The following is a 24,274-nucleotide window of genomic DNA, read 5'->3' as shown; positions in this document are numbered from 1 at the left end:
ACATGAAGCTGAATGTTTTGTTTGCCATGCATTGTCATTAGCCATTCCTTTTAAGATGGATATTTAAATTTCCTCCCTGCTCTGGAGATCTGAACTTGAATTCAACCCATACTGCTGTCTCAGGCTAGGTCGAGTTTGCCTGGTCACTCCATGCGTGGGAGCCTGCGAGCAAAGCCCTGGTTCAGCAGACTGGTGCTCATGGTTTAGTGTGTTGCAGTCTTCTCTATGAGTTAATGCTGAATCAGTGTCACACGCTGTATCAGCCAGTGCCATCCTTTTGGAGGTTGCCTTTTAAACAGAAAAACAGAAACAAGGTACAGGGAACCACTGCACTCAATGAATCCCATTTTCTAAAGCATGCGGATGCCAATCTTAATTTCTTCCCTGTATCTCAGCTATTCTGTGTGTCAGGAAATGATGTCTGTGTTAGATTTGGGTACTATATTATTTAGAAATTCCTGGCAGAAATGAAGTTGCATGATGTTGTTGTGAGGGTAGAGCAGATGTGGTATCTCATACTAAGGTAGGCTCTTACATGTTTGGATTCTTTAGAAACTCTCAGTACAGTTTATAACTCCAGTAACTGTTCATTAACTGCATTTCAAATTGGAGTTAGAAATTAACCATAAATGGAGATCTCTGTTTTTAATCATGTTTTTATGCATCTTTAAAAAGGAAGATGGGACCACCTACAAGAAAATGATAATCTCTGTACATTCAGTGTTGTTTTCAGTCATGCTTTCCTAAACATTTTCCCCCCATACAATCAGTACAATACTTGAGAAATGGCATTTAATCTAAAAAAAATTATCATTGACTCAATTTCACCATCAAAAAAGGAGAAATGTAAGAGCATATTTCAAAATTTCTCATCTGTAAAACAACTTCAGTCTGTAACTGAGATATTTGTGTATTTAGATCACCTAATACAAAACAAGAGGAATTGAAGGTGCCAGTCCTTTCAGTGCTGAGGCATTCTCCCTCCATATATTATTTTGATAATTTTAATTTTTTCTAATTTTAAAATTACTCTTGTGACAATTTGCTTGAAAATGCTAGAAAAATATAAAGACTTAGGGGCTTTTCTGGCAAACTGTGCTGAGGTTCTTCAGCTGTCACAGCAATAGAGGTTAGTTAAATCTTGAGTTCTATTAGTGACTTCAATAGGAAGAGTGTTGATGCTCATGTAGGTGTTTCTAGCTTGGAAAAAATGAGGTCAAATAAAATGGGGAAACTAATGGAGTTTGTGGTGTGCCCACATGTCACATTTTTGTAACTTTAAGATTGGCCCCAATGTCCGCTTTCTTTTAGTTCTTAATTCTTCCAAAGTCTTGGTCTTGTTTCCACTCATTTTCATTCTTCCATATTCAATTTCTGGGTCCTTCTTGGCCTCTGGTGCATGACCAGAAGCAATATCTAGAGCATGCACCCTGTTGCCTTCAGCTTCCTCGTACATGAGAGCCTTTGCAGTCCACATGGTTTGGATCCAGAGGAGGAAAGGATCTTGCCCACCAGCAGCTCTCACTCCTCCATGCCACCTCTTAATGCAAAGATGGACAGGCTGTTCATCTCAGTGTGAGATTTAGAATCCTTCAGTTTTTCAAAACTACCATGATGTAGAGTAAGAAAGACTAACTACAGGTGTGTTGTACTGTGGACATGGTTACTCAGTCATAGGCAGAGCCAGCTGTAGTTGCCATTGAGGTCACTGCCTCAAACTATCCTGCTGTTTTAAGGATGATTGTGATGGGTTGACCCTGGCTGGACACCAGGTGCCCACCAAAGCCACTCTATCACTCCTCCTCCTCAGATGGACAAGGGAGAGAAAATATAATGAAAGGCTCGTGGGTCGAGATAAGGACAGGGAGAGATCACTCATCAGTTACAATCACTCACCAGTTGCAGTCATGGGCAAAACAGGCTCGACTTGGGGTAATCAGTTTAATTTATTACCAGTCAAATTAGAGTAGGATGATGAGAAATAAGAACTAAATCTTAAAACACATTCCCCGCACCGCTCCCTTCTTTCTGAGCTTAACTTTACTCCTGATTTCTCTACCTCCTCCTGCTCAGTGGCGCAGGGGGATGGGGAATGGGGGCTGCAGTCAGTTCATCACACGATGTCTCACCACTCCTTCCTCCTCAGGGGAGGACTCCTCACATTCTTCCCCTGCTCCAGCGTGGGGTCCCTCCCACGGGAGACAGTCGTCCATGAACTTCTCCAACGTGGGTCCTTCCCACTTGCTGCAGTTCTTCACGAACTGCTCCAGCGTGGGTCCCTTCCATGGGGTGCAGTCCTTCAGGAGCAGACTGCTCCAGCATGGGTCCCCCACGGGGTCACAAGTCCTGCCAGCAAACCTGCTCCAGCGTGGGCTCCTCTGTCTCCACAGGTCCACAGGTCCTGCCAGGAGCCTGCTCCAGCGCGGGCTTCCCACGGGGTCACAGCCTCCTTTGGGCACATCCACCTGCTCCGGCATGGGGTCCTCCCCGGGCTGCAGGTGGATATCTGCTCCACTGTGGACCTGCATGGGCTGCAGGGGCACAGCTGCCTCACCATGGGCTGCACCATGGGCTGCAGGGGAATCTCTGCTCTGGTGCCTGGAGCACCTCCGCCCCCTCCTTCTTCACTGACCTTGGTGTCTGCAGAGTTGTTCCTCTCGCATATTCTCACTCCTCACTCCAGCTGCAGTTTGTGTCCTGGTGGTTTAGGGCTTTTTTTCCCCCTTCTTAAATATGTTATCACAGAGGTGCTACAGCCATCGCTGATTGGCTCGCCCTTGGCCAGCTGCAGGTCCATCTTGGAGCCAGCTGGCATTGGCTCTGTTGGACATAGGGGAAGCTTCTAGCAGTTTCTCACAGAAGCTTCCCCTGTAGTCTCCCCACCACCAAAACCTTACCACCCAAACCCAGTACACTGGTTCACGAGCAGTTAAGGCACACACGCAATAGAGCAGCAACCTCCAGCAAGAGGAAGAGGTGGAGAGACAGTGTTAGTAACCTCTCAAGGAAATCTAGGACATTAGAGTGTTACCCTGCAGGTGCTGTACTGCAAAATGCAGTTAGCAGGAGATCTCTGTATCACTGAACTCTAGCAAAGTATTCTGTCTTTTTTCCCTCCTGTGATTGACCTAATGCAATATTGAATTTTCCTTTCTGTTTTACAGTGAATGACAGGATGTATCATGGTGGGTTGCTTGAGTTCTGCATTTATTGCTTAGCAAAGGCATAGATTAAGCTTTGATTTTTCATGAGTGATCTCAATAGGAATGCGCTTTGTGATGACCCACTGCATAAAGAGATGCATGAGACAATTTTACACAATATCCCTAATATGAGTTACTTTACAGGCTCTTATTTTAAACATACTAGCATTTACAGGATGTGTTAACTAACAGGAGATTAAGCAGTACATTTCAGACAGTTGTTTGGTGTTTTAAAAAAAAAAAACAAAAAACCTTAGATAAGAAGAATACATGTTTCCAAATAAGATAATAATGCAAGGTCAGGAAGATCTATAGCTAGACTGATTGCCAGTATAAAAATGGAAAGCAGGACGTTGAATTTATCATTTAAAGTTTGCTTTATTGATAGCGTCAGCAATAATCCAAGGGTTACTGGAAAACTTGAAGCACAGGCGTATGTGCAGGGCTTGTTCTGTATAAAGTAGCTGTGACGTTTACTAATTGGAAGCAATGAATCATGAAACTGGAGGTCTGGAATCAGAGGTGCTGAAGGTTTACTAACCATTTGCTAATTTAATTTTAGGATAAGTATTAATTGCTCATAATCTTGAATCTTTGGGAATTCCTGGAGTTCCAGAGATTCTTGTCAGTTCTTTTAAGTGGTGGATTAGTCAAGCCATAGAGAGCAAGACAATGTAATTGTCTTTTAGTGAGTCCCGTGTTTGAAAAAAGGTGTCCAGAGTTTTCTTACAATACTGCATCATATAACTACCTTAACTGGTAGAACAGTTTTTACAGGGACTCTAGTTTTCAATTTTTTCTGTAGTAGTATCATTTGTAAGAAGACATATTTTCAGAAGTTTAGAAATTTAGAATAATGTAAATAAAAACATTAAACACAGAAACTCAAATGTTTCACTAGCCCTAAAGTGTGATGCATATACAGTTTCATAAGTTGAAATAGCAGGTGTCAGTGAATTCTTTTAATGTTAAACATACAGGGTAAGATTACAAAGTGCTCCTTCCCACCCAGCTATTTTTTTCAAAATTAAGACTAGTGTGCTGGGGGAATTCTTTCCCAAGTGCTTAGAGGGAAAATAGAGATGTTACTTGTGTCCCTTAAAAAGACAAATTTGTGAAAGGCCGGAAAGGGTAGTTTGTGTAGTGTGTAGCACTTTGCGCGTGCTTGTGCTTGTGCTTGTGATGTGAGTACGTGAATGCACAGGATCATTCTAATGTGGTTGCTGGCATCGTAGGACACCTTCTAGAAAACACCTCAGACACTTCTAGAGAAGAATTCGCAGTTACATTATCCAGTGTCCCCGGGGAGCGTTACCATGCACTACAAATTGCATGGAGAGTGTCTGCTTTCACAGCTCACCTTGCACATCCTGCCTGTTCCTGAACATACTGTTACTTTTAATCACCTTTGCATTAATAATCAATTGTTGTTTTGAATTTAACAGTAACAGGAGAATGGGTTAGCAGTACAGAGCTGTATGAATGACTAACTATCCTGGGCCAAATTACGCTGTCTTTCATGTCAATATTATTGCAGAGTACCTCTGTCAGAGAGAAAGAAATTACTGCAGATTTAGCCTGTAGTTCTACCCTCACTTACTGACTTTTGCAGCCATTGGAAGTAACAACATTCAGCTGCACTGCAATGGTTATAGCTAATGGTTAGCAAAAGAAATCTTGTCCAACATAATTTTCCAAGTGCTCTTCCGAAGGCTTTTTAAATCATTTGAGGGTTTTTTGACTGTTTGTTTGAACAAACTATAGTCAAATTCTTGGACCCATCAAGTCAGCCAGTACATTCCTGTTGGCTTCAGATGGGTGAGGATCTCACTGCTCAGATTTTCTGAAACCTGATTCTGGCTGAACTCCTGCCTTGGACAACTCCCCTTTTGCGAACATGTGCTAAGAGGACCTCCACATCAAGCTAAGAGTATCAGATATCGGATCGTGAAGTAACTGTTGCTACTTAACATAGCCCTCCACCACTTGCACCGGTGGCACATGGCTGCCTTCTAGGAGTGGGATTTCACACCCTCCCAAGTGGAAATACCTTACCCGGCCAGATGGCTGGGACCCATCTGCACCAGAGAAAGTGCCGTCAAGAGTTTCAGTGGGAAAGAGAGTGTGGAAACTCCTGTCTGAGAACAGGCAAGAGGGAGGGAATACCTTTTCCTCCCTGAGGATGGTAAGTGGCTTTCAGAAAGCCTTTCTTCTTCACTTACTGTAGCCTGCCAAAACAAACCAGCATGCTTGGCTCTGCTGAATGTTGTGTAGCACTGCACACAGATTGCACTGTTAGAGATCACTTTGTTTACAGATCCAGGAGACATTCCTAATAATCTCCTTCAAGTGTTGCTGATAGCTTTTATTTCATTATATTTTGCATAGGTTTAAGATCACTTTGTTGTAGCCTTACATCAGCTGTTGGGCTTTCATTTTATCTGTGATATGCAGTTGTCACAAAGAAAAGGGTATTTATACATGACATCCATGATCACATACGTGTGATGTGGTTTTCCCCATCCTTCCTGTAAATGAAGAATCAGCCTCTCTGCCCATCCAGCAGGAGAGGAAGACACTCACAAGGGCCGGAAGAGAACAGCATCTTCCTCAACCCCATAACCTCTGCAATCTCTGCACAGTAAGTGGGAACCTATAGTACTAGGAAAAAATTATCAAAGCATCACTGAATCGTGGGGGTCTCTTGTTGCCCAGAGCTTCTGATTTCACCTCAAACAAACCAGCAGCATTAAAAATAGGCGAACCAAGAACTTACCCGTCATGAGGAGAAACAGCTGAATGGGATATGGTATTGTCTCAAGCCCTCATGTAAACTATAGTGGAAAATATTTTTTTAGGTCATTAAAAGTTCATACAGCACAAGAAAAGCCCCAGTCACAGAAGTGTCCAGAGCATGGGTGGTCATTTCAAATGTTAGACAAGCTTCCTCAAAAATGAATGAAAATCAGCAGCATTTTCTAACTTTGTGACTAGTAATAGAGCTGCCCACAATATTTCAAATATTTCTTCTCCCTAGTGGCATTTTCAGCAGCCCATATTTTCACAGGCATTTGTGTGAAAAATTATAGTGCACCTTTCAATGATAGGTTTCCTGAAACACCTCTCAGCACTGGGAATTAGCATGACTTTATCCTACCTACACTTCACCCCTGTGGCCTGACCTTGGAGGAGCAGAATTGCTCCTGGCGCTTGCTCTTCTCTTGTCCTGGCACAGGCAGGAGTGCAGGGCACCTGCCTGCCCAGTGCACAGGGCTTGCGATTAAAGTTACATCAGGCTTGGTTTGAGACAAGAGGATATGAGTGGGACTTAGGTAGCACATACGTCTTTTTACTAAGAGAGCGCATTATCTATCTATGTATTTATGTAGCTATTTATCTGTCACATTTATCAGAGCTAAGAAAGAGTCCCAGGCCTGCTGCTGAGGATTTTTCACTCTATATTTTATAGAATCATAGAATCATAGAATCGTTTAGGTTGGAAAAGACCTTTAAGATCATCCAGTCCAACCATTAACCTACACTACCAAGTCTACATTAAACCAATCAAGGATAGAGCAGACTAAACCATGTCCCAGAGTGCCATGTCTACCCGTTTTTTGAACACTTCCAGGGATGGTGACTCCACCACCTCTCTGGGCAGCCTGTTCCAGTGCTTGATTAACCCTTTCAGTGAAGAAAATTTTCCTAGTATACAATCTGAACCTCCCCTGGCACAACTTAAGGCCATTTCCTCTTGTCCTATCACTTGTTACTTGGGAGAAGAGCCCAACACCCACCTCACTACAACCTCCTTTCAGGTAGTTGTAAAGAGCGATAAGGTCTCCCCTCAGCCTCCTCTTCTCCAGACTAAACAACCCCAGTTCCTTCAGCCGCTCCTCATAAGACATGCTCTCCAGACCCTTCACCAGCTTTGTTGCCCTTCTCTGAACACGCTTCAGTACCTCAATTTCTTTGTTGTATTGAGGGGCCCAAAACTGGACACAGTATTCCAGGTGCAGCCTCACCAGCGCCGAGTACAGGGGGACAATCACCTCTCTGCTCCTGCTGGCCACACTATTCCTGATACAAGCCAGGATGCTGTTGGCCTTCTTGGCCACCTGGGCACACTGCTGGCTCATGTTCAGCCAGCTGTTAACCAACACCCCCAGGTCCTTTTCTGCTGGGCAGCTTTCCAGCCACTCTTCCCCAAGCCTGTAGTGTTGCATGGGGTTGTTGTGACCAAAGTGCAGGACCCGGCACTTGGCCTTGTTAAACCTCATACAGTTCACCTCAGCTTATCGGTCCAGCCTGTCCAGGTCCCTCTGCAGGGCCATCCTACCCTTGAGCAGATCAACACTCCCACCCAGTTTGGTGTCATCTGCAAACTTGCTGAGTCAGTCAGTCCTGCTCCCAGATTTTTCTTTTCGCACCCCTCATGTTTCTCATTTGGAAAGGCTATGCTGCATGGGATCGTTTGGTTTGTATATAATTTACAGGTATTGCCATATTTTTATCAGTAGTACACATGTGTTCAGTAATTTACACAGACCTGCTTGTGCACGGTACTGATGCACTTTGCCTGGTGCTCCTTATGGTGAAAGTTCAGTTCCTGAAGGGCCGGAAAGTCTTATCTCATATTATGAATAGTCACCAACAAAAAGATACAAGATGTTTGCTACACCTGGTGACCACAGCTAGCAGGTGTGCAAAGTTGTATCCATCAGTAGCTGCTTAATTATATTATTGGAGAATATTTTCTTCTATCTTTTTCCATCTGTAACTATTACTCTTTTTGCCAAACCAAACTCTCTGCTTAGTTAAGAACAGGGAAAGAACTATGTTCATTTACATTTCTTTTTCTTGCTTTAAACACCCATATTTTGAGCACTTTTGTGAATCTGCTGGTGCAGGCTGCCACAGCACAGCGCAGGCTGGAGCTGTGCCGGCATCATTCTGCAGGCAGCAGTGGGGGTGCCCAGGGCCGAGGCAGAGCCTGTGCCAGGGCAATAGAAAACAGAAATAGTCTGCTGTGACACCAGGGAGTTCCTGGCAGCATGAGTCACTGTCTGTTCCCCAAAGCCTGTTTTGAGTTTTCCCTGGGATTATGAGCTTTTCTCAGTAAATTCTGATGTGGCAGAGAGCTACGGCATGTACTGACCTCTTGCTCCAGGTCCTGTCCTCTAAGATAGATTGAACTGTAGATGTTCTGCCCATCAAACCTCTGCTCCAAGACAGTTCTGTGATCTAGCTCAGGGCAATCTAATTTAAGCAATACATATATTTGTAAACCATCAGGACTGCTACTTATCTTTCTAGAATAATTCAAAATTTCAGTCCTGTGAGATAAGAAGAAATGAAGACAGGCCCATTGCTAATGGAGGCACCTACACACAAAAATATACTGGTTGCACTTTGCAGAGAAGGGAACTAGTTTGTTTCTCAGATCTTCATAAAGCATTAAACCACTCACCAGAAGTGATCTTTTTTTACTTAGAAAGGTTTTCTTAGACAAAACTTTTTGCATTGTTTTGAGGATGTGTAAAGTTGTTGTTTTTTCTTAGTTGAAAGATGGTTTTATAATATTACTTCTTGTTCTGTGGCACTGCCAACATAGAACCTGACAGTATGTAACAGATCTTAATAAAATTCACTTCCACTGTTTTGGGAATAAAAATACCAGAAAAATAAGGGCAGATAGTAAAATTAAGGTGGCAACATACACTGGTTTCTCCTAAGGCCTTCAAGAAAGCTGGTGATTAAAACTGGATAGAAGAATTCAGTTTTGTATAGTGGAAGAAGTTTCTTACTTTCTGTTGTTGATGTTCAAGTTTGGAACAAGCATTTGCTTTAAAGAAGATTTTTGGAAAAAAATAGAGAATAATGAATAATCAAAGGGTTAGTACAGTTGTGCTCAGTCACGTTCACGTGAGAGAATTTATCCAACCACTCTACTACATTCCTGTACAGTTCTTACACGCCAGGTTATCACACAGCTTTTACTGCCTGCTTAGGAGCAAGGATTTGAGCCTACCTCCAGCACCTCCTAGATGAATGTCCAAACTTCTGGGCCTTTGCCTGGTATTTTCCTTCACTCTCTTGTTCTGTCTGATTTTGAAAAAAAAATGTGTCTTAGACCCTGGGTAATTTAATGAGTAAAAATTCTGTCAAAACAAAAAATTTATGTACAATCAGCAAATTTCGTAATTCAAAGGACATTATGTGACATAGTACCTGATACACATCCTGGAGTCTCCAGGAGATCCTCCTTAGAATCTTAACATTAGCTGCTGGCTCTTTCTTCCCTTTTCAGTAAGAACAGGCTTTGGGCCAAGACTCTTTGGTCAAAACCAACTTTGCTTCTCCTGTGCTGTGTCTTGTTGGCTGTTACCTCCAGCGCTGATGTGTTTTGTGCCTGTCTGCCTCCACCACATCTGCAGCCAAGCTCTGACATGCTGCAGTACGTGTACTGTTCCTCACGCGCTATGGGATCTTTCAGGAATGGGAGAGCTGTATAGCTGTCTGATGTTATGAATGCTCTACTTTTTTCCATAAATTAAGTTGTAACATTATATTTTGTGCCTCTCACACTGAACAAATCCCTTGTTATGATATAGCAGGGATATTAACAACCTGGTGCATGAGGAGCAGGCTGAAGCCAGAAAGGAGGGAGGATATGAAAAAAATTAGTACTGGAACTAAGCATCAACGCTGTCAGTTCAGTCAGGGGAAGGATTAGGCCTAAGTCCACAGCGTTAAACATTTTAGCTTTAAACACCTCAGTAGCCCTATTGAAGTCATTGAGGGTTACTGCTGTGATTAAAGAGCTGGGTTCAGTGCTGGCTTGTGAGCCTTAGTGCCTGTGATTTGTCTAGGACGCACTGAAAAATTAGTTAACACTCTTTGGGATTTTGTATTAGCAACATGGTTATTGTCATATCTCTAGTTCATTGGTCTACAAACTGGTGATTTTCTCTTAGGTCTGTCTTGCAACTTCAAGAGGCATGCACCCTTGTTCAGTACATTTTTATTTTGTTGCACATTAACACTAGAACTGGACAAAACTATCAAATAAAACGCATTAACATTTATTCTCACTTCTAAGCTTTTTGCCCCTAGCCTTTCAACATCATATGTGTTCACTTAGTCTATTTTAGCAAATGACTTTGCACATACCAGTTCTGCATGTTCATGCTGTACATACCATTACCTGAATGCTGTTACAGGAGAGGAATGTACCATGTGGACAGTACATCTAAGAAGATGCTGGTGTGAAAGACTTAGCAATCAAACAAAAATAATATTAAAAAAATCACAAGTAGTCTTGAAAAATCTGTGTCTGGGAAAGTGGAAAAACTCAAAATCTTCATAATAAATGATTCACTAATGGCAACACAATATGGTGGCCAGTATAAAAAAGGATTTTGGAGCTGCCTACACTCAGGTTTATTTTAGGGGCTGTTTTGCAGGGGGTGGCAGAGTGTCTGTGTAACTGATACCTTCTGCAACACCATTTCTATCTTTGGGAAGTTGCAACTGGTATCTTAGAGCTTAGCATGTCAAAATCCTGCTTCAGTCGCCTTGAATCCCATGAAGGAGATTAGCTACCAGAAGACACTGTGTTGCCAATGGCACTGTGTGTAGTACAGTGGCGAGAGTAGGGGTGACATGGATATAACACCCTCACAGTGACTGCTGTACGTGCTGCAGATGGTGCTTGTTATGCATGGTGACTGGAGCACACAGCATACCTTAAGGATTTGGTATTGGCACATGCTCTGTTTACTTACTAGATGGGTTATAAAAGAGAAGGTATTTCCCGATGCCTAGAAGAGGAAACCTGCACCGTTGTCATCAAACCCAGCCCAGAAGCTGGTGTGCAGCTGTGTGTTGTGAATATTTTGTGTAATGAATTGCGTGCAGACTGTGTCCCTGTCCTGCCCCATGTAGGAGGACCCAGCCAAAATGAAGACACTGCTGTGTAAGTACTAACCTGTCACTGATGAGTAGAGTGGCAGGAAATCTGCCTCAGGTAGAGCCTCGTCCAAAACCTGTGAAATCAAGCCGGGGGGCGGGGAGGAGTATCTCCAGTTCAGTCAGTGAGTTTTGGACCAGGTCTGGGCGCCCAAAGAGAGAAAGTGTCACAGCCGTGGTGGATGACATGCCTTGTACCTTCCTGCACCGCAGTAAACATTATATCACTCCTGACATAAAAAATAAGTATTCGATTAGGAAGAGCAGGAACAGCGGGCTTCTAGAAGACTTCTGGCTCAGCCATGCAGGAAGACACGCTGCAGATACATTACCTGTGTAATTCAAAATTCATAGAATCATAGAATCGTTTAGGTTGGAAAAGACCTTTAAGATCATCCAGTCCAACCATTAACCTACGCTACCAAGTCTTCATAAGAATATTCAAGAACAAAATTCATATTGTGGTTTAAACTTGTTCTACTCAAAGTACTATGTAATGTATCAGATAAGCATGGGTTTGTTTCAGTATAAAGATAGTTCTATCTGAAATTCTTTTATCCTGTGTCACCCCTTGAAAACTTTTTTTTACAAAGGTATTTGAAAAACAACACACATTTCTGTATTCTGTTTATTTTTCTGTTTGAGTACATCATTTATTATTACTTTTTCTGGTAGGCTTGCTCACATTTGTTCCTTTTGCTTTGTTTCCTGCTATGAATCTGAACATTTTCTCTATCTATTTATCAATAAATGCTAAATACACTTCAAGCTGACCACAAAAACTACTGAGACCAATGGAAGTTTCTATACTGGCTTTTAAGAAGACCACTCCCCAGTTCTGGGAACCTGGTGTACACCCACACTTGGCATTCTAAGATTTGTGAACGAAAGGCATATGCATTATTAAATGTACTCAAATACTCTTAATAATAAGCATACACTTCCTTCATGAATTGTAAAATGCTGCCAAACTATTACTGTATATGTGCATTTTTATGACAAGATCAGAGATGTACTTGGACAGCCCCTGCGAATGTATGGCATGTATTTACTTACACACAAATCCTTAATTTATGACTAATGTGGAAAATAAATGTTGGGAGACTCAAGACCACTTCAAATTTGCAAAGTAAGTGTTGAGAGGAAGTTTTCTGATTTGCAGGTATACAGCATGTCCTCCAAATACAATGAGCCCTTTCAGGATAGTTTAGTATTAGCAATTTCAGTTCAAATCAAAAGTCTTTGAAGACACACACATTTTCAATCATGTGAGCACCCCACTGAACTCAAATAAAGCCACATTCTCAGGCTTCAGAGGGGCTGTGACATGTACTTACAACTAAACATATGCTAACCTCCTTTTTTGGATCAGGATCATGTTTTCAAATATTCTACATGCATGAAAACATGGAGTTTCTAAACTCTTTGTGCCTTCCAGTTAATGAAATATCATCACAGAATAGGATAGGTTAATCCATATAATTCACATGGAGTTCATTAAATCATTTTAAAAAAAATTAAACACGGAGTTATATTTAGCTTGATACTCAGTTGTTAACACCATGCTTTTAATGTGACAGATTGGATTTGGAAAACAATATAAAACATGGGTTTCAGCGCATAGAATTTTTTATTTCTGCAACTTAAGGATGTTAAGATCCATGTGCCTTTTTAAGATCTATTCCATAATTTAAAATCCAACCAGTGCTGTTTTGCTGAAAACATTTATCTTTTTTAGCTTTCAGTGCTCTGGAGATGTTAAAAAAGGGCCCTTTTATTACCCTTTTTTTCTTGAAGTAGTAGTTAGAAGTAAAAACTGACTTTGTTTCTGTTGTTGTCATAGAGATTTTTTGTTCATCAAACAGATGAGAGTGTTTCAAATAAGAGTAATGTTAACCTTTCAAAGAAACAACATATCCAATCTATGACCAAATAGTTACTTGTGTGCTTTTTTTTCTTCTTTTCTTTTTCCTTCTTTTCTTTCTCTCCCACACCCGCCCCCCCAATAGGTGACGTGTATGCAGTGGTTGCAAGGGGACCATACAATGCTGGATATGATTGAGAAAAAACGTTGCCTCTGCAAAGAAATAAAAGCTCGACAGAAATCAGAAAAAGGACTCTGCAAACAGGACAGCATGCCTATTTTGCCGAGCTGGAAAAAGAATACCGGGACCAAGAAATACAGCCCTCCTCCTTATTCCAAACAACAAACTGTTTTTTGGGACACTGCAATTTGACAGGCGTGTGGAGGATGCCCTCTCCACTGTGTTGCACCGTGCACAGGTAGCCTGCTTTCTTAATAAGGCAAAGGCTCTAACCTAAGACTTACCTGCAGGTGGTGAACTTCCTAGGAAAAAACCACACCGATACAATGCTCACCTGTCAGTCAAGAGAGAGATTTAAGTTTCCGACTGCATTAAGGCATACATATTTATCCAGGATTTTTTTGGATCCAGAAGATATGAAAATGTAAATATTTTGCCGATATATTGAAAACACCCAAACTAATACACTGTTTAAATATATATATATAAAATTCAAAAATTTATGAAGAATTTTACTATATAATGTTAACTGTTATACTGTTTTATTACCTATTTTCTATGTGGTATTCTAATGTTTCGCCCCGCTGCCACAATTTTATTTCTCTTACCTGCCTAGATTTGGCCTCTGTACAAAAGCATGTGGTTGTACGTTTTGTTGAACAGGACAATGTACAAAACAACTCGGTGCTAGGGCTATAGAAGTTACCTAGAGTCGTACTCGTTAGATGTCCTTAGCTTTGCCGGGATGGGGGGGGGGGGGGGGGCGCTGGACAAAGGAGAGAGTTTTGGTGGGAAACAGCAAAACTGCAAGCAATGCAAATAAAAGCACTCAATGTGGATGCCCAAGTTGCATTTAAAATATGAATTGTTCTGCATCAGTTTTCCCATAAAGTTAATCAGATAAATTGCCCTTGGTCTTATATGAATCGGTTACTAAAATTATTTGGCCAAGAAACTAAATTATCTGCAGAAAAGCCTGCAACAGAAACTCTTCCTTTGTTATATTCAGCCGACTAGCAGAGACCATGGTTCACTGTGACTAAGCATTGTACAGCCCGTGACAGAGAGACCCAGTCCCTTGGCAGGTTAAGGCTGTGGCACTGCAGCCACTGTTCCTGTCCACATTCATCTTTGGTCCAGAAAATAAAGGCGACGAAATCTGTTTACATGTTTATTATTTTTAAATCCAGCAACACATCCTTACTTTACGCTGTGTCGGATTTCCTTGTGTTATTTATAAAGGCTGGAATTCAGACCCCTTGAAAGCCAGTAGGGAAATCCCTCTTGATTTCATGCGGTTTTGAAGCAGAGGCCCACGTAACACGTTCTCCCGGGTATGCCGTTTCTTCTTCCTGGCTGCTTCTGTAATTGGCTTGCAATCCTGTATTATATTACACCCATTTTAACAGAATATTATGTCATGACCAAAGAATTATGACCTCCTGGTTTTAACGGGAGAAAGAGATGGCTTATGCTGATTATGAGGGTGAAATCCATGTGATGAAATATCTTCCAAAAGGATCTGTTGAGAACGAGGGAAACTTGTACTGCTGTGGAGTAGGGGAAAAAAGATCTATGGCATATATTTTGTATATTTAAATTTCTATCTATGCGTCTGAAGTTTGGTAGCACAAAAGTCCCTCTTTAAAACAATCATTTTAATATTATATTTGCCGAGAAGAAAAGGTGTGTTGTTTGAAACTTCTTGTTATATTGGCTTTTCTTTGTAATTATATTGACAGCATTGCCACAGCTGTAACTGCTGACCAAAAAAAACCAAAAATAACAAATTTTAGAAGGTTTTTGTAATCTATATTGCTAAAGTTTGAGTTTGAGTAATGCTTTATCAGTAGTAGTTTCTTTTCAGCCTCTGAAATAAAGTTTTTAAATATTTTATAACTAATTAACTAATGTATATTTTGATGTCCAAACTGAGATTTCTGTAAAAGATAAAGTGTGTGTTTATATGTGTGTATGTATATTGGCGTTATTGTATATGTATATATGCATATGTGTACACACATATATATGTATATATGCATGTATCTCTATATACTCATAGATGTGTGCATATGTATATACCCATATACATTAAATATTGGTGTGTGTTATGAATATACAGTGGCTGGAATGGGTAAACAATTGAAATGCAGATTTAAAGAGCCCCTCACAGCTGAAATGACAGAAGACATGAAAAAACCCAGAGGCTGTGAAGGAATCTTTGAATACATGTTACATCCAAAAGACACCAACTGTATATTCTGCTTATTCTCTTTTTTTTAAAGAAAGAAAATGGCAGAAGAAAAACTCCAGAGATCTCGCAAAGTTCCAGAATCTGCTGGAAAGAAGACGACTTGTTGGTCGTGAGAAATCTGTTGAGATAACAGGTTCATTATTCAGAAAGTGTTTATGCTTTGTCTTCCTTGTTATGTGGCAAGAGAAGAATTTTTCATAACCTTGTGTGAAATACTTAGCTCAACCCTTTCCCCCAACTGCACTAAGTCTCTGGTGACAAAACGAAAGCCGGCGTTCAGTCAGTCTTGATACTCCTTCTCTGCACTGGTCTCTTCCTGGACTGATTACTTTGAAAACCCTACTAGCGAAGCATCAATTTTGCAGTCCGGACCCGTGGGTACGCACTGGCGCTGCAGTGCCAGGCCCTTTGGGAGAAGGCAGATGTTAATGTAAACAGTTACGTGTTTAATAGTGTTTGTTCATCTTCTGTCCTTTTCGTATCGATACGTAATAGGAATAATGATCAGGGAATTGAAGCATTCTTGTCCTAAGCAGACTTGCTTGTACACTTAGCCCACCATAAAACAACTCCTTGTTTTGATTTTGTTGCTCAACACTGTTTATGTTGTCCTTCCTAAATAACTGCCCATGTGCTTCCAGATCTCCATTGTATCCCATGGAAACAATGGCTTCTTGTTTTAAAGTGCGACAGTACATGAAAAAGTAAAATATAACTTAGCACTTACCTTCAAAGCACTTTAGAAATGCGAACGAAACCTCACGCTTGCGAGAATCATTTTACAGAGGAGGGAAGTGCAGCTCAGGCGGAGTAGCTTCCAAAGGTCACGGACAGAGCCAGAGGAAGACGTACGCCACCGTCCTGTCCTGTGACTGCTGGCCCACCCCATCGCTCGAGTCAAAGGTGCGTCGCGCTGCCGAGAGCGTGCCATCAAAATGCTGTTAAACATTTTCTACACCACCTATTGTCTCAGCAGTTTCTGTGTCACAGGGTGAATGACAGTGCTTAGTTACACACGGTCATTAAAGCTGTAGTCTGTATAAATATGCAATCAGTATATACATACAGATCACATATATACACACACTTACGAAGACTGTATATATGAAATTGTTTGGTATGCACTTATTTTGCTTTAAACTCCTGAAGTTAAACATTATAGTGTAGCAATTTGTGTAAAGTGCACTGTGATTTCAAGAAAGCACAGTAAAGTCACAGGTCTTGTTATTCTTGCACTAAAAATGTGTTTACGTATATTAGCCAATGTATGTCTACTTTATGGCTCCTTTTGACAAATTAAAGCAAATGGTATAAAATGGTATGGGGTTTTTTGGTTTGGGTTGTTTATTTTTAAGTGGACAACGGCACTATGTTTTTAAATGACAGGGTTTTTAAATAAAATTAAATCATTCTGTGTTCATTCCAATGTAATACATTTACCAATATCTTGAAATTGAATGTCATGTTGCTTTTTTTCATATTTTGTTAGAAATTGTCAGGTATGTGCCTGAGATTGTGTAGGAGTAAGGAGTAGCTAGAGGCTAACTGTAATCATATATTATTAGCCGTTTCTATATACACAGTATAAATACATATTAATTTTCTTTTCATTTTTGTACTTGATTTTTTTAGGTAAGATGTAATTAAATGTACTTTGATACTTCTGAAGTAATAAGATGTTGTTTGAAGATCAATTCTGCTTTCTTTAGTGCATTGACAATATTTTACAATAATTTAGTGCTTATTTATTTGTGCTCCCGTGTAATTATAATAAAAAGCAATAGTTTAAAATATTTGGCTGTTCATTTTCATTTGATGGTTTCAGCTTAGAGCCGGGTTATTCACTAGGGATTAGCCAGAGATTCCTGGGAAGAAAAGGCAAGTCATAGATGTATATTTATAACATTCCCTAGGCACATTTTTAATCACATCATTTGTTGGAGGAAATGAATGAATTGCTTTAATAGGTTAACATTTGCAAGTCATGCCTGGTTGCATCTAATACCATGAGTGCCATCCTCAACTAAATACTTAAGATTTGTCTGAAGAGCAGACAGAAATTCTTCTATAAGTGCCCTTCACAGTTTGGGATGGAAGATACTCACTTCAAAGACCTCCCTTCAAAGATCTCCATTTGCAGAATATCCACAAATGGGAGAGGGACCCATCATGCCTTCCATAAAGGTCTAAAAAAATCTGCTTAAAAGGCCGTATAATCTTCCGTGTTTCCCAACAGAAGCTTTACTCCCATCGGGATGTAAAACTCGGTCCTTACAGAGGAATTCTGTAGTGGGAGGAGGGGACAGGACAGGGACTGTGGGGGAAGAAAAGGACCTGTACAACCTTGCAAATGATACTGATCTTCCAGTGCTAAATTTTTCAATACTTTGTGGTTTTTGTTGAAGATTTGTAGCCTGGATCCTGTGACGGAGAGAACCTTCCCCCTAATTTTTTTAAGACGACATTTTGTAATTTAAAAAGGTTTCCAAGGGCAAGTAAGCAAGTAGTTAATAAAGAACCCAGTAAGAAACAGTGGTGTTCTTGCTATAGCACTGAGACCAAATTTCTCTCCCTTCATGGAAAAAGCTCCCTTTAATATGCAAAAAAGGTACTCTCTCTGTTTGTATAGATCTGTATGCAGAAGGGAACCAGTGGGAATCTTTTGGTTGTCTTCTGCAGTAGCTGGTTCTGAGTAAGGTTGCAGGTGATCCCAAAAGGTGCTAAGTGCTTCCCTGCCCCAGAAGCCACGTGCTTTCCCCGAGGCACAGCCTCTCTCTCCTCAGCAGCAACACCATTGCCAGGGCCCATATAATGGCTGAAGAGCTTCACTACTTCTTTGTGCTCCTCTTCTGCTCCCCAGCCCTGGCATAGATGTTCAGAGTGATTTGTCCTCCAAAGCAAACTCCAGCCTTTTGTCCCAGGCTCCATGTTTCATAGGGAAATCCTATAAGGATGACTAGAAATGAGCAGAACAAGGTTTTACAGGGATTTCTCCAGACCTACAAGGAGAAAAGAGATTCTGTCAGTTTAAGAGTCAGGTTGTTGTCTGTACTCTTCAGTGGAACAGTTCATGAAGTCCTGCGTCCTAGCTCATTTCTAAAGACTTTCCAGGATGACTTCCAACATCTACCTCACTCCCCATGCCATGCCTGACCGCTGCTGGAGACAGCAGCACCTGAACCAGAGAAAGAACGAAAGAGGAGGATTGCCAAATGCAGCAGGGAGCTTAAATTGGGGCAAATTAAGATTTTCCCCTATTTGAAATATGTGTATTCACTTTCTTTGCCACTGCAGAAACGCTTTCTATGTGCCATTGTTTCTTAAACAGAAGAGTTTTAAATTAAAAGGAGACAAGACCATAAAAAGCAATGGCTGAGTTTTACACTTGTGTTTGCTCTAAGTTTATTTAAAAGTGGAAAGGTGCCTACAGTGCTCTATCTTGGGTCTCTGCTCCTTTTGCATTTTAAAAACCGTCACAATAACACTGGCTGGAGTTACTGCTGTTTCTCTGCCGCAGTCACTCAGAGTGACCTTAGCTGGTGCCAGAGTGGCTGCGAAGCAATTAAAGCACACAGGGGCCTGTCTTGCTTGGGAACAAGTAACCTGCCGTGAGCAAAGCAGAGAAGTCGAGCAGCTGTTGGAGGAGAGATGGGCCAACATCCCTCAGATCTACGGCCAGCGCTGACAGAGCTGGCAAGGGAACTGCAGGAAGCTAAATAAAATTTACAAAAACGAAAGACAACTGAAAAGAAACACTGCTCAAAGGCAAGACTGAACACATTTGGCATTTATTTTCTAAATCCGCCAACGTCTCTTTTATGATGCAGTTTTGCCTTTAAAACAAAATTACACACCTGTCACCTTTTAATCGAGACTTTTGGCAGCGGGGTGGGTGGTGGTTTTAGTGTTCTGCCCACCTGTGGCATATTTTCATCTTCCTTTGTCCCCTTCTCTCTCTCTGTCTCAATCCTTTCTTTCATGACGTGCTTTGGGAAATATATTTGTAGGTACAAGGAGAGTTCCCCTGTCGTCTTTTGTTCCTGTTAATGTTGTGCTCTCCTTCCCCTGTTCTCAGCTGGCTCTATGCTCTTTAACCCTCATGAAAACATACAAAGAGAGCAGGAGCAGGAACCACCATCGATTTTATTTTAGAGGGTAGCATTTATCAATGCTGTTCTTGGTGTATACACAGCAAGTTTCATGGAGGGATTCAGAAATGGATAAGGAGAGTTGATAAAGGTACTGAGAAGCTGCAGACTGGACCACGGCTGGGCAGCAAAGCCAGCGCTGATGCCCATGTTTCTCCTGGGCCCAAACATCCTCACCCCAAAAACAACTTTGGGTGGAGGAATAGAAAGAGTGGCGCTAGGGGAGAGGTTCTCCAACTGCAGCTGGCAGGATATCAGCACGGGCCGGGAGGAAATTAAATCATGTGTATTAAAACTAAGGACAAATTTTCCCATAAACCTTCTGCCTCGGCTTTCACCTCTGTCTTGCATATCTCCTGCACCATGAGCAGCCCACAGCAACAGCTCAGGAGGACCTCTGCCTACCTCCCCAAACCCCAAGGAAGCCAGCAGAGGAGACCAGGAGCTTCGCCCTACTCTGGCAAAGTACCAGTGCGGAGCTGCCCCCTTCCTGCAACCGGCCTTGGCCCCTGGGCTGGGGGCAGCAAAACAGACAGAGGGAATGGGGGTGGCACAACTGCAGGGAGCTCACAGCAGCTGCCGAGGAGCTGGGGCACGCGGGCGCTGGGGCACCTGCAGGAGCGTGGGGAGGGCAAATCATCCAGAAGAACGTCTGACTGTGCTGCTGAGGGAGAAGGAAGCTTGTGAGAAGGGAACGGGCTGATGTGAGGAGCAGAAAACTCCTGTCGCACCCACAGGCCAAGCCAGTGCTCCTGAGCACGCATGGAAAAGTGGGCGACATCCCTGTCCCAGCTGGGAGCAGAAGGACAGGGGAGAGGGAGTGCAGAGACAGGCCGAAGCCGCAGTATCATTGGTCAGGTTTTGGGGAGAGGACAGGCTCCTGGGGTCTGATGGCTGAAGGAGCTGCATTGCTTTTGATCTCTGGAGGCCAGCAGCACCACATCTGCTTCTGGCATGACCAGGCCTCTAATTCAGCAGCCTCACTTGATCAAAATCCAGCAATAATACCTGACTATACCTTTACACCAGGAGATACAATATGAATTTAAAAGAGAAAAGAAAAAAAGATAAACCCTTGGTCTCCAACAGGCTCCTGGTAGCTACAGCTGAACCCAGAAGGCTTCAAGCCTGCGAAGCCCCGGTGTGAGGGCAGAGGGTGGTGGGCCACTGGCTGCCTCACCTCCATGATGGCTCCAAGGGGCCAGGCAGGTGGCGGGAGGCAGCTGCAGCCCGAATGCCACCTCCCTGCCTGTCCCCATGCAACCACCGGGGCACCTCGTTTGGAGGAGAATGGGGCGGGGGGGAGCAGCTCGCAGTCCCCAGGCTGATGGCCTGACCAGGAGTGCCAGGTCCCCGCGCCACCTTGCATGCCAAGGGTTGGGCCAGAAGCCCCAGGGGTGAGAGAGAACGGCGGTTGGGTTGGGGAAAGAGAAACAGCAGGGAATTTAGCAGTAAATGCTAAACTTCAGTCTCCAGTGCAAGGAAGCCCGTGAGGCAGCAAGGCCAGGCCGCAGTGCCCCTGCAGTGAGCTGGGTCATTTCTGCATTTTCCAGGTGGGGTCCATTTCCCAAACAAGGCGTGGCAGCAGCTTGGCCGCACTGGGCCCTGCTCCCTCTTGGGCCATCCTGCCACTTTCGCAGCCGACGCCCTCCGCCCCTCAGTAGGCGCCTCTCCCCTGAGGGAGCTGTATCCGGCCTGGCTGCGCTGCACAGCCACGACGGGGAGGCCTCCCTCAGGGTTCAGCACGTGAGAGGCCGCCCCATTCCTTTGGAGAGCGCCCTGCCATGGCAGGGGTGGTGTCGTGGTTTAGCCCCAGCCAGCAACCAAGCACCACGCAGCCGCTCGCTCTCTCCCCCTGCCCCGGTGGGGTGGGGGAGAGAATCGGAGGAGTAAGAGTGAGAAACACTCCTGGGTTGAGATAAGAACAGTTTAATAATTGAAATAAAGTAAAATAGTAATGCTAATAGTAACAGTATAATAATGATAATAATAATAATGATATACAAAGCAAGTGATGCACAGTGCAATTGCTCACCACCCGCCGACCGATACCCAGACAGTTCCCGAGCAGCGATCGCTGCTCCCCGGCCAACCCCCCCAGTTTCTATACTGAGCATGACGTCATATGGTATGGAATAGCCCTTTGGTCAGTTTGGATCAACTATTCTGGCTGTGCCCCCTCCCAGTTTCTTGTGCACCTGGCAGAGCATGGGAAGCTGAAAAGTCCTTGACTAGCATAAGCAGTACTTAGGAACAACTAAAAACATCAGCGTGTTATCAACATTCTTCTCCTACTAAATCCAAAACACAGCACTATGCCTGCTACTAGGAAGAAAATTAACTCTATCCCAGCCAAAACCAGCACAGGTGGGCAGAAAGCACCGGAGCTCGATGAGGTGAGGCAGCAGCCAGATCTCTGGTCTCCAGCTGGCGAGACCAGCACTTCACCAAGTCACGACTTGGCCAGTCCACCGCTTGGCACAGGCTGAGCTCCTTGGGCTGCTCCAGTGCCGCCTCTTGCTCAGGTGCACCTGGTGGGCTTCGGGCTGACAGGCTTCATGTTGGGTCAGTCATGCCTGCCGTAACCCCCCTCCCGTGCCCTCATATCAGAGGAGCACAGCAGCATGGCGGTGTCATGGCCCACGGCTGGCAGGGTGGCAGCAGGCCAGAACACTGTGGGTTGTCGCAGAGGTGCTGCATGGGACGGGGAGGTCATGGGGACATAGCTCTCCAGCACACGTGACACCCACCAAAAGGTAATCTACTCTGAGCAGTTCTTCGGTAACCATTGCAGCATGCCCCCACAGAAAGGCCTCCTGTTTGGGGAAGCAGTGGGAAGTCCCCTGGCTGTCAGTGCCCTGGAGGAGAGGAGCCTGCACTTCCTCAGCAGTCGCTTTAATTGAATGACTCTGGGCCTACTCTCTATGACCTTATACTTTGTTTAGACATTAACACCTCTGCAAAGTGGGTGTTAAATGGTGCTGTTAGTATCTGTAACCTTTTTACATCCACTTGAGGAGTGTAAATGATTCTACAAGGTGCAGGGCAGTGGAAAATCAGCCTTCCCCCTGCTCCAGCTGGCTGGAGAAATTCAAAATAACTCCTGTGGAATCCAGCTCCCACCAAAGAGCTCTTTTCTTTCCCAAGTTCTTCAGGTTTTCTTACTGTTCTTGTAAACACAACAACTGAATCTCTAGTGTGTTTATTTTTCCAGTTTAAAGAGGCTGAGACGTCCTTGGCCGAGCAGGCGGAGGCATTCACTTTTTGCCTGGCTTTTAGGATCATCAGTGTTCAAGAATTTTGTTACAATTTCTGCTAAAGTACGTGGCCCATCCAAGAAGTCTGAAATGAGCACTTTCTTTTCCTGGCTCTTACCCTTTCTGTGAGATGTGGTGACACAGGTTGTCTATGGAATAAGCTGACAGGATGAGTTATTCCCTGTGCTACATGTTTGACTGGCTGGGCACTGCCTGGCTTGTTGAGTAGTACAGCAGCAAGCTCCAGGAAGGATGGTGGCACCCCAGTGTCCACTGCAGGTGGCTGCAGCAAGCTGGAGTATGTTGGTACACACTGTGTCATTTGGAACAACGGGATTGGGGAGTGGAGCCACGATCACCTCTCCACGCAAAACTCTGTTGCAATTAATTCATGGCAGTCTGCAAGGTTTTGTCTGCCCAGGTCTGTGCCATCACCCCCTGGATGCTGGTTTCTGGGATAGGCAGGAGCAGATGCTGTTCTAGACTGACATGAAGATCAAGAGGTGTCAGAATGGTATAGACAGGAGTCCTCTCTTGTATGTGTGTTTTCCAAGCGATTTAAGCAAGCTGAGCAGGAATAGAAACTATAGACTCATTCAGAAGAATGAGTGCACTGGAGGAAAACATTTGGTCCTCCCAGTATACACTGTAGCTGTGCTGTTAGAACCACATTAAATGTGGGAGTGTTGCTTCATCCTCTGAACTGTTTCAGCTACAATTTCCACACTCACCATCAGTAAGACTTCCCTGCTGCGTTTTGGCCATCTCTCCCTGACCATGGTGACAGAACGTCTGGCCTAACTTCCTGAAAGGTATCCAATCTGGTGGTACCGCAGAGTAACAGAGGAGATTTCCCAAATAACTGAGATCCAACCTGTTCAGGGTACTCAAGTAACGCCATCAGCCTCAACAAAAACTAGACTTCTACTCCTTGGGTAGCAGCAGTCAGCAGGCGAAAACCTGCAGTACTGTACACAGGGTCAAAGGACTGAAAATCAACACCTAGCAGGGTAATTTAAGCTTACCTAAGCCCCTGAATACCCCATGTAGAGCATCTTGCAGCACTCTTTTGGGGTTGCAGCATTACTGTGAGGAGCTGAAAGGTGGTGCCCTTTGAAGCAAAGCCCAGCCAGGCATCTCAACCAAACACCAGGTCAGCGGCTGCCCTGCCACTGTGTGCACTCCTGCGAGTGTGTGCGTGTCTTCCTGTGTGACCAGGATATCGCTGTAAGCCCTTCAGAAACAGGTACTGCATATAGTTACCACAGTCAATGCTGGAATGATCTTGCTGACAGTTGTGCCAGGGATTTAGTGCTATGGACTGACAGGGACTGTGAATTTGACCAGTTATCGTGTGTGTTTCCTTGTACTGCTGGCATTTCATTTATGCTAGGAA

At 43.4% G+C, this 24,274-nt stretch overlaps 1 protein-coding gene across 1 annotated transcript in view; it reads left to right on the top strand.

Moving 5' to 3' along the window:
* NYAP2 (neuronal tyrosine-phosphorylated phosphoinositide-3-kinase adaptor 2) overlaps positions 1-13,411 on the top strand; it is a 147,518-nt gene extending 134,107 nt beyond the window's left edge. Inside the window, exon 6 of the mRNA XM_075717062.1 lies at positions 13,184-13,411. Coding sequence (XP_075573177.1) covers positions 13,184-13,411 — 228 coding nt within the window. The remainder of the gene's footprint in view (positions 1-13,183) is intronic.
* The last annotated feature ends 10,863 nt before the right edge of the window (positions 13,412-24,274 follow it).

Source organism: Pelecanus crispus, chromosome 9 (assembly GCF_030463565.1).
Source record: "Pelecanus crispus isolate bPelCri1 chromosome 9, bPelCri1.pri, whole genome shotgun sequence".
NCBI classification, from domain to species: Eukaryota; Metazoa; Chordata; class Aves; order Pelecaniformes; family Pelecanidae; genus Pelecanus; species Pelecanus crispus.
The sequence above is the reverse complement of the archived record's forward strand: the minus strand, read 5'-3'. Positions and strand labels throughout refer to the sequence as shown.